Source organism: Pholcus phalangioides, unplaced genomic scaffold (assembly GCF_987345545.1).
Source record: "Pholcus phalangioides strain wild (caught in Gottingen) unplaced genomic scaffold, Ppha-v1.0 ptg000016l_1, whole genome shotgun sequence".
In the NCBI taxonomy this organism is placed as follows: Eukaryota; Metazoa; Arthropoda; class Arachnida; order Araneae; family Pholcidae; genus Pholcus; species Pholcus phalangioides.
Window position 1 is genome coordinate 1218687 of NW_028301609.1, and position 11816 is coordinate 1230502.

The 11816-nt window shown below is 40.6% G+C and overlaps 1 protein-coding gene across 1 annotated transcript; it reads left to right on the top strand.

Moving 5' to 3' along the window:
• The first annotated feature begins 2868 nt into the window (after positions 1-2868).
• On the top strand, positions 2869-9954 carry LOC149074856 (uncharacterized). The gene is made up of 2 exons (XM_089245971.1): positions 2869-6048; positions 9940-9954. The coding sequence occupies exons 1-2, from the start codon at positions 2869-2871 to the stop codon at positions 9952-9954; spliced, it is 3195 nt and encodes a 1064-aa protein (XP_089102097.1).
• The last annotated feature ends 1862 nt before the right edge of the window (positions 9955-11816 follow it).

Here is an 11816-nt window from a genome sequence, read left to right on the forward strand (position 1 = left end):
TCTTAAAATTTAATTTTAGAAAGTTTTATGATGCTAGAGACATATAAACATGCATACGAAGAGTGTCTGAAAGGTATAAGAGTTGCTGTGGTTGGTTCTGAAATCGAAGTAAGATATGGAAAAATATCACCAAAGAGAAGAAAATTCATAAATGGTAGTGGCACTTCTCAGGGCCCACCCTTACCATATGCGGGGCAACACACACACACACACACACACACCATTCATCATTTCAGATTACACGGGAAAGCTGAGAAATATCGATGCAGAAAATGATTTAATGATCGATACACTAATGAGAGAAACAGATCCCGAAACTAATGGAAATTCTAGAATAGATGGAAAAAATTCAGAATTAACAGTAGAAATTATTTCAGAATTAAAGGAAGAAATAATTGCAGAATTGATGAAAATTCAGAACCAACGAAAGAAGTAATTCCAGAATTGATGAAAATTTAGAATTAATGAGGAAAATAATTCCAGAATCGATGAAAATTTAGAATTAATGAGGAAAATAATTCCAGAATCGATGAAAATTCAGAATTAAAGGAAGAAATAATTCTAGAATTGATGAAAATTCAGAACCAATGAAAGAAGTAATTCCAGAATTGATGAAAATTCAGAACCAATGAAAGAAGTAATTCCAGAATTAATGAAAATTCAGAATTAAAGGAAGAAATAATTTCAGAATTAAAGGAAGAAATAATTCCAGAATTGATGAAAATTCAGAACCAACGAAAGAAGTAATTCCAGAATTGATGAAAGAAGTGATTCTAGAATTGATGAAAGAAGTGATTCCAGAATTGATGAAAATCTTATATATAAATGTGAAAGTATGTATGTATGTATGTATGTATGTATGTATGCTCTTTATACAAATCTACAGTTTTAGACCGATCGTCGCCAGATTTTGCATATATACCAAACAGGACCGGGATTGAGCCGTAGGCTACTTTAAAAGTTCGTCAGAGCTGGGCAAATGCCCGAAATGGGCGAAAAACTGTCGGGCAACAATGGTTTTGGGGGCCTCAACAATCACTTTCGGAACGTTTACTTTGGTTGCCGCGGTTTCCAACAATGCGTTTCAGACGTATATATATGCCTTTACAATGGTTTGTCACACCTTCAATTCTGTTATTATAACAGTTTATTCATTTATAACGGTTTGTCACTCTTTTCCAATCCTCCCAGTAATTGAAGAAAACCCGGGTATTTCTGCTAGCCTATATACAGGGTGTCCTGTAAGTGATAATCCGCCCATCGTATAGGTATAGTTTCAATTTAAAAAATGCTTAAAAGGCGGTTGAATAATATTCGCTGCACAAGCATTTCACCGAAGAGATGCCATTCACTTTCAAGCGATTACAGTTCCCGATTCGTTTAGCTTTTGCCATGACAATCAACAGAGCGCAAGGCCAGTTGTTAGTAGTGGCAGGTATCAACCTACTTGAGCCCTGTTTTTCACACGGACACCTTTTCGTCACCTGTTCGCGTGTTGGTAATAGCAAAAATTTGTACATCTATACACCAGATGGAAAAAGAAAAAATATTGTGTATTCATAAGCGATTGCCTGAAGATTTTAATTAAAATATTTAAAAATAAAAGTAATTTTTTCTTACTTGATGCAGAAATTTTTTTGATTAAGAAATACGTATATAAATAATATATAAGCTATACGTATATAAATTTCTTACGGGGCGGGCATCGTCGCCGGGTTTCAGCTATGTTTCTCAACCACCGCCCATTGTATAGGTATAGTTTCAATTTAAGAAATACTGAAAATGCGTTCGAATAATATTCGCCGCAAGCTGGACACATGACGTCACCAACAACAGAGAACAACAACTACGACGACAAAACTGAGAATAAAAATACTGAAGTGAAGGAAACAACTCTGACCATCACAGACGCTCGCTCATTCTGATCACAATATTCTTCCACTGTGTAAGATGCCTCCTAAAAAGCGAGCAGCAATCGGAAAAATTTCGACTGAAGCGAAACGGTCGCGATTGGCAAGGAAAAATGAGTCTTCAGAGCGGACTAAACAAAGACAATATGCTAATCGAACTAGGTCCTCCACTTCCAGGACAAATGAGACTCCAGAACAAACTGAAGAACGCCTCTCTGCTAATCGAACTAGGGCCTCCACTTCCAGGACAAGTGAGACTAAAGAACAAACTGAAGAACGCCTATCCGCTAATCGATCTAGGGCTTCCACTTCCAGGACAAGTGAAACTAAAGAACAAACTGAAGAACGCCTATCCGCTAATCGAACTAGGGTCTCCACTTCCAGAACAAATGAGACTCCAGAACAAACTGAAGAACGCCTCTCTGCTAATCGAACTAGGGCCTCCACTTCCAGGACAAGTGAGACTAAAGAACAAACTGAAGAACGCCTATCCGCTAATCGATCTAGGGCTTCCACTTCCAGGACAAGTGAAACTAAAGAACAAACTGAAGAACGCCTATCCGCTAATCGAACTAGGGCCTCCACTTCCAGAACAAATGAGACTCCAGAACAAACTGAAGAACGCCTCTCTGCTAATCGAACTAGGGCCTCCACTTCCAGAACAAATGAGACTCCAGAACAAACTGAAGAACGCCTCTCTGCTAATCGAACTAGGGCCTCCATTTCCAGGACAAGTGAGACTCCAGAACACACTGAAAAGCGTCTATCTGCTAATCGAACTAGAGCCTCCATTTCCAGGACAAGTGAGACTCCAGAACACACTGAAAAGCGTCTATCTGCTAATCGAAATAGGGCCTTCACTTATAGAGAGCATGCTTTTCAAGATCTGAAAAAAGCTGCATTTGCATACAATGCTGAACTTGATTATCACGAACATCCAGCAGTCTTGATTGGCCAAATGGAGAAGGTCTGTGTCCATTGCCAAGCTTATAAATGGGATGGTGAGGCGCCTGGGATGTGCTGCTCAAATGGAAAAGTCAAGCTGCCATTAATCAATCAACCACCTGAACCACTTCGCACTTTGATGGCTGGAACCACACCAGATTCCAAGCACTTTCTGCAAAACATCAGAAAGTACAACTCCTGCTTCCAAATGACCTCTTTCGGAGCAACAAAAGAAATTGGCGAGCCTGGATTCATGCCTACATTCAAAGTACAGGGACAAATTTACCATCTTTCAGGGTCACTGCTCCCAGGAACGAATGAAGAGCCGAAATTTTTGCAGATTTTCTTCATGGGAGACCAACATGCAGAAGCTCGACAACGATGCTCCAATATTCCAACCACCAAACAGCATATCGTCCGGGCGCTACAACAATTCCTCCACGAACACAATTCCTACGTGAATTTGTTCAAGACTGCTCTGGAGCGTATGCCAAGAGATGATTACCAAATAATTATCAGAGCAGATAAGACTCCAGTAGGCGCCCATCCACGGACATTCAATGCACCAACAATTGATGAGGTGGCGATTGTTATTGTGGGGAATGAATTTGAAAGCCGCGATATTGTTCTACAGAAAAGAAATAACAGGCTACAGAGAGTAACGGAGACTCATAGATCGTACGATGCTCTCCAATACCCGATCATCTTTTGGCAAGGCAATGACGGTTATAACTTTGGAATTACTCAGATCAATCCAACTACAGGCGACACGCTACCGGGAAAGAAGGTATCTGCCATGGACTTTTATGCATTCAGATTGATGAGAAGGGTAGGAGATGAAAATCATTTATTAAAATCCCGGCAGCTCCTCCATCAGTTTGTAGTAGATATGTACGCCAAAATCGAAAGTGAACGGCTACTCTACATCCGAACAAACCAAGAGAAACTGAGAGTAGATGACTACATTCATCTTAGAGATGCTATGGCCAATGACGCGAATCCAAATGAATTGGGGAGAATGGTGATTTTGCCAGCAACCTTTACTGGCGGTCCAAGACACATGCATGAGTACACCCAGGATGCAATGACTTACGTCAGGAGTTATGGTCGCCCTGACCTGTTCATCACCTTCACATGCAATCCACTTTGGTCTGAAATACAAGAGGCTCTTCTGCCTGCTCAGAAAGCTACAGATCGACATGACCTGATTGCCAGAGTGTTCAAGAGAAAATTAACAAAACTGATGAACGTCGTGAAGAAGTGCCATATTTTCGGAGAAACGAGATGCTGGATGTATTCAATCGAATGGCAAAAAAGAGGTCTCCCACATGCCCACATCCTCATCTGGCTGCGAGAAAAAATTCGGCCAACTGATATCGACAACGTCATCTCTGCCGAATTGCCTAATCCAGATCAAGATCCATTGTTGTTTCAGATCATCACCAAAAATATGATTCACGGACCCTGTGGAGCGCTAAACACGAACGCTCCTTGCATGATGAATGGTCAATGCTCCAAGAAATATCCACGCACAATGCTACAAGAAACACAGACTGGCCAAGATGGCTATCCTCTGTACAGGAGACGAAAGCCCGAAGATGGCGGATTCACCACAACATTGAAAATACGCCATGTAGACGTTAACGTTGACAATAGGTGGGTAGTTCCATATTCCCCAATATTGTCAAAAATGTTCCAGGCGCACATTAATGTAGAGTCTTGCCAGTCTGTAAAAGCCATCAAGTATATTTGCAAGTATGTTAACAAAGGAAGTGACCAAGCAATTTTTGGATTGGGCCAACAAACGAACGATGAGATTTCAACATTTCAATTGGGAAGATACATTTGCAGCAACGAAGCAATTTGGCGAATCCTCAGCTTCCAAATTCACGAACGCTACCCATCGGTTCAACATCTGAGTGTTCACCTTGAAAATGGCCAGAGGGTGTATTACAATCCAGAAAACCTCCAAGCAAACAACTTGCAACAGCCACCAAAGACAACACTGACCGAATTCTTTGAATTATGTAAGACCGACGTATTTGCCAGAACACTTTTCTACTGTGATCTTCCCCGGTTCTACACATGGAATACATCAAGCAAAAAATGGCAGCGACGCAAACAAGGAACTGATGTTGCAGGACATCCTGGGGTTAAATCATCAGAAACACTTGGCCGCATTTATATTGTTCATCCGTCAAGTGGCGAATGCTTCTTTCTGCGTATGTTGCTTCACATCATCAAAGGACCAACAACATTCGATGATTTGAAAACATTTAATGGTCAAGTTTGTGCAACCATGCAAGAAGCATGCCAAAAGCGAGGATTGCTGGAAAACGATGACCACTGGGATTTGGCAATGACTGAAGCTAAAATCACTCAATCTGCCATTCGTCTAAGACATCTTTTTGGCATTCTTTTATCTACCCAATCTGTGTCAAATCCACTTCAATTGTGGGAAAAATACAAAGATGATCTCAGTGAAGACATTCTTATGAGAATCAGACGGGAAAATCCAAATTTAGAAATTGAATTTTCACCAGACATGTACAATCAAGCTCTCATCCATTTAGAAGACCTTTGTTTGTCAATGGCTGGAAAAGACCTCAGACAGTGCTCTTTGCTTCTTTCACCGCAACGAACTAACACCAACAATCTCACTCATGAAATTATGCGGGAGAGAAATTACGATGTTAATGAATTACAGTCATATATTGCAGCGAAAGAACCACTTTTAACTTTCGACCAAAGACAAGCCTACAATCAAATTCAGCAAACGATTAACGATGGAAATGGCGGCATCTATTTCCTCGATGCTCCCGGTGGCACTGGCAAAACGTTCCTTATCAATTTACTTTTGGCAAAGGTGAGACAACAAAAGAAAATTGCAGTAGCAGTGGCCTCTTCTGGCATAGCCGCAACACTACTAAATGGAGGTCGGACGGCACATACCGCCTTCAAATTACCACTGGACTTGAACCATAACGAATCTCCAGTTTGCAACATTTCCAAGGGAACAGGCCCAGCAAAAGTGTTGCAAGAGTGCAGCCTCATAGTTTGGGATGAGTGTACAATGTCTCACAAACGGGCCCTGCAATCTGTCAACATGTCACTTAAAGATCTGCGAGGAAATCAGCGGCTCATGGGAAAAGTGGTTGTTTTGTTGGCTGGAGATTTTCGTCAGACTCTGCCTGTAGTTCCGCGTTCAACGCCAGCTGATGAATTTAATGCTTGCCTCAAATCATCAACACTCTGGCACGAAGTTAAAAAATTATCATTATCCACCAACATGCGAGTTCAACTGCAAAATGACTCAGCACTGCAATCATTTTCACATCAGTTGATCAAACTTGGCAATGGAAGAATTCCCGTAGACCCAAGCACCGGACTGATTACGTTCCCAAATGGATTTTGCCAGTTGTTAAATTCAGTTCAAGAACTTGCAGACAAAGTTTTCCCAAATATTGAACAAAATCATCGAAACCATGAGTGGCTTTGTGAGAGAGCGATTCTGGCACCGAAAAATGACAGTGTGAACAAAATCAACGAAAAAATCCTAAAAATTATTCCAGGAGACTCCAAATCTTATAAATCGGTTGACACTGTCACAGACACAACGCAGACAGTTCTGTATCCTGCAGAATTTCTGAACTCTTTGGATATTCCGGGTGTGCCACCACACAACTTGACCCTCAAAGTCGGAGCACCTATAATGCTTTTAAGAAATTTGGAGACACCGAGACTCTGCAATGGTACCAGACTCTGCGTGAAGAAATTGCTCAATTACATCATCGAAGCAACAATTTTAACTGGATGTGCCAAAGGAGAAGACGTCTTCATTCCACGTATCCCAATTGTCACTGAAGAAATTCCATTCACTTTCAAGCGATTGCAGTTCCCGGTTCGTTTAGCTTTTGCCATGACAATCAACAAAGCGCAAGGCCAGTCGTTAGCAGTGGCAGGTATCAACCTACTTGAGCCCTGTTTTTCACACGGACAGCTTTACGTCGCCTGTTCGCGTGTTGGTAATCCCAAAAATTTGTACATCTTCACACCAGATGGACAAACAAAAAATATTGTGTATCCACAAGCGATTGCTTGAAGTCTTTAATTAAAATATTTAAAAATAAAAGTAATTTTTTCTTACTTGATGCAGAATTTTTTTGATTAAAAGAAATAATTAATAAGCTATACATATATATAAATTTTTTACGGGGCGGGCAACGTCGCCGGGTATCAGCTAGTTCAGAATAAATGCAAGAAATTATTTAAGAATTGCTAAAAGCTTCCAATAATTTACCGTGATTGCGGGACCTCACAAAGCGCGGGGCCCGGTGCGACCGCACTTGTGGCACACCGCTAAGGACGGCTCTGGCACCTCTGCAAAATAAGTACTTGGGAAATGAAGAAACATCGAAATTTTTTCACGGACCCCAATCTACGAATTTGTCAATGAGTGGAATTTGCGTCTTTGTTTTTGTCTGTTGAAAGAAATTTACCCTTCGATAAACAGATAAAAATTCGATTTGCTTTTCAGTTTTTTTGTTTCGATTTTATTTTGAATTTATCTTATTTTTATTGTTTTGGTTCTATTTTACTCGATCTTATTTTGAATTCATTTATTTCAATTGTTCTTTTTTTCAGATTTTATTTCAATTTGTTTTCCATCGAATTTATTTTTCGAATTTGTTTCGTTTTGATTTTAATCTTGAAATTTTGTTCTATCTTCTTTTTTTCCTATTTTATCTTTTTTCTTTGTCTTTTTTACGTTCCGATTTTATCTTCTTTTTCAGATACTATCTTCTTTTGTGTTCCGATTTAATCTTTCTTTTGCAACTCGATTTTCTCTTTCGATTTTATCTTCTTTTTTTTTTTGTTTCGATCCTATCTTGTATTTCTTTCTTTCAATTCAATCTTTTTCGTTTCGATTTTATCTTGAATCTTTTTTGTTCCAAATTTTATCTTCTCTTTATGTTTCAATTTTTTCTTCTTTATTTGTTGCAACCTTATCCCGACGTTTTGAGACAGACAGTGAAAAACGTGGCAAAAAAAAATGAATAATTTCATTTAAATGTCATGGTGGTCAAGTTCTATCAGAATACCCATGTATTTGTAAGGGAGAGAGGGGCTACAGTGTGTGTGTGTGTGTGTGTGTGTGTGGCCATGGAACTTTACATTGCTAAGGAGGGCCCCCGACAGGAATATTTTTGCGACAGAACTGGGGATGGTAATTCCTAACTGGCATATGATGCGCTTCACGGGTGCCAATCAAACCACCTCGAGATCAGACATCGTGAGATATTTGAAATCACGATCAACACAGATATTCCCAAGCAGGGCCGCAACTAGATACTTTGTCACCCGACAAACCAGTCACGGCCCAGGCTCTGTCCCTCCAGGGATATAAGCCTTTTACCCTTGTGGGTTGGGTCATATACTTTGTCACCCGGGGCAAACCGGCATATTGGCACCCCTTGCCATGTAGAAGATGCAGTTAAAGGGTGAATTCGGCGCCCCTTTTTGTCCAGCGCCCGGGGCATCAGACCCGCCTGCTCCCCCTAGTTGCGGCCCTGTTCCCAAGGGTCCAACGAACTTGAAAATTACATCAATACCCTCCCCTCACCCTCCCGAGACTCACTGACCACGGTTTGAACCAATTCAGTGGTGGAATTTTCGCATATCTTCGTTCGATAGCAATAAGTACAACAATAAAACGGGACAATAATAAAAAAAAAAATTGCAACAGGAGAAATCAATAGCAGCACAATATGCAGTAATCGCAATATTAGTCATTCAGAGACGTATATAGAAAGTAGGTAGGCCATTTTCATTTTTCCTCCTAGATAGCTTCAGGATTATACAGGATAGGTAAGTAAAATCGTTTTGTGATAATGTTGTCAATTCATAGGTGGCACTAGATGTTTCCCAACATTGAGGCCCATGCTTTTGGTTTTGAGTTCCATATATTTAGATAGATGCACAGAAAATTTAAACTCCCTTAACGCATGGGCCCATTCGGTCAAGGTCCGGGGAAGGGGCTGGCTCATAATAATGAGATCTGGTTAAGGTTTTAAGACAAAGGTTGCCATGGCCCCCACAAAGGGGGGGGGGGTGACAGGGCCCCGGAACAGTTCTCATCATTTTTTGTTTTTTTCACGCTATAAATTAACTACCGAAGGGGCCCGTGAAAAGTCTGACCGGGGTCCCCCACAAAAGATCCCAGCCTAGGGGATCTGCTCCAGGATGTGGGGGCCATGGAGGTTGCACAACATTTTTAGTCCGCGAGCCAGATATATGATATTTCTGTTACACTCGCGGGGGCCGGAAACTAAAATACACATGATGACCATTATACAGAACATTTCCGTCATTATGGTCCGTCCCGACTTTTCTATAGAATGTACCGTTTCTCCCCGATTTTCAACGAATCTTATTTGAATTTGTTTTTCACTGAAATCCAGGATCGAGATTAAAAATTACATTTTGGTAATTATGATTAATTATCATAATTAATTGCATTAAGGAAATGTATATTCATTTCACATATTTGCCAAACATCTGTTTTTTGGGTGAATTACATTTCAAGTGAATATCAGCAGAGATCTCTATTTCCCATCCTTGGTGACTTTTCAGCGACTTTACTCACTTTTGACAATTTATTTCGCTATAATTGACAACTTCACTTTTTCTTGCAATTTCTTTGGCTGTAATTATCAACTTTACTTACATTTGACAATTTTTTGTTGATAATTGGCGATGGCCGTATTTATCCCGATTTCCCGTATTCTAATATGGAGAAAATATTTAGGTGCCAATAATAATTTTTAGTCGCCGTGGCGACCTGAATCCTGAAATTTGTCCAGCCCTGCTCGCCACATTACTCTAATTAAATTCATTGGATTCAGTTATTAGGATTTCCCACGAACCTGGGTTTGGTTGCGGCTCGTATCTGTTTTGGCTTCTGCGAGACGAGACTATTTCACAGAATTTACAGCTCCAGGTAATTATGAAATGCATTTATATTAACGAAAGCGAATCACCAAAGTGATTTTTGTTTATTTGTTGTGATTCTCGATAATTGTAGGTGGTGCTGTCTTAACGGGGGTGGGCCAACGCATCAAACAGCGTAGGCTTCTGAATTATTTTGAAGATTTACATTAATATGGCTATGTTACGATAAATGAGATAAATCCGGTCATTATGCACAATAACCGGTTGTCATGCATAGCAGTCTGGCAAGTTTGATAAATTTCCTAAAATTTATCACTTTGACCCCGCGATTATGCATAGTACCCAAGCGTTGCGTCGTTGGTAAACATGATGAACCGTACTATATGGTAATATACTATACACGATAATTCATACATGTGCCATTATATCGGGGTACGACAGTAAAATTGTTATCATTACGACTATATTCATCACACATACTGGACTCATTTGGAATTTTTCGTACTGATCAAATTCACCAATTGCACTTGGGTGTTATGCTGTCACAAATAAAGGCGACAAATTTCAAGTATTTATCAACGACACTTGGTTATTGTGCATAATCGCCGGCAAAAGTGATAATTTTTTCAGTATTGATCAAATTTACCAACGACGCTTGAGTATTATGCATATTCGCCGGTAAAAGTAATACATTTATCAAACTTACCGAGATGATTGGTGAGTTTGATTATTCATAATAACTGATTTATCACATTTACCGTAACAGATAGACAAGATTTCTTCCGTATTAATTGAGTTCCCATAGAACTCCAAAATATCCGGGCTTCAAAACTCGTTAAGGCGGTCCGTGGTGCAGTCTTAACGGATTGGGGCAAAAGAGTCAAACAGAGAGTGCCCCCCCCCCCCCACTCCTTCTCTTTAAGCGGCAATGACGGGATATCTCGCTTCTTTAGAAGCTCCTTGTTTAGTATTGACCATCCCAAACATTTTGTAAAGCTGATGTCTTAATGGAACACTTTCCCGTGTACCCCCCATAGTTTGCACCTGCTCAAAATCGTAGGGGAGAAGCCTACTTCGTTTAAAAAGATATGACATTTTAAAATGGGGTTAAAGGATTTTTATTTTGCTGCGGAAAGGGTTAAATTATTGAACGTTTCGAATGAATTAATTAGGCTCTTAAAGGGGGGGCCTCCCCCCTCCCGGACTCGTAAAGACGGCACAGACTATACAGTCGACGCCACTTATTCGAATCACGGATAATGCTGTAATCGGTCCCGATGCGATCACATTAAGAGGCGTGCACTGAATAAGAAATTTTCCCACGCGTTGATTATTATTATCGAATGTTTCTCTCAGATTGTAGTAGATCGAGATGTTTCGGAACACGGTGGGGATGACGGAAAAAGAGCAGTCGATGATGGATTTGCGCGCGGCGCATCTCCGCATGTCCGACAAATTGAAGGTGAAGCACAAGAGGAAGAGAGGGAAGGACATCCATAACTGGGCCTTTCACGACATCTACGACCCTTACTTCAGCTTTGGCCGGATGCTGACCAGGTCTCAAACGGCTTTCTGCAGGCTCAAGGTACGGTATAATTATTCCGAATTTAATAATTTATGTTTGTTGCACCTATTAATGATTTTACGAGTATTTTTTTTTCTTTCTTACCTCTGATCTTGTTGGACGATAACACTTCTTTTTTTTTTTTTTTCAATTTCACGAACAGAAATCCCCGTCGGACTTGGAGCTATTCAGTGACCGTACGAGGTTCGAACCGCCAGGGCTTCCCCACCTGATGACGGTGCTGACCGGTGATCTGGGAGCCATCCCGAGGACGGTCATCACGAGAGGCAGTAGCAAAGGCCTGGGTTACTCGGAGCTGATGGAAGAACAACTGGTGCCTTATAAGAACTACAGGCCCGGTCTGATCCCGCTAGAAATAGAGCACCCTCATCACCCAAACCATCCGCATCATTACAAGCATCACCCTGTTCTTCCTCACTATTATC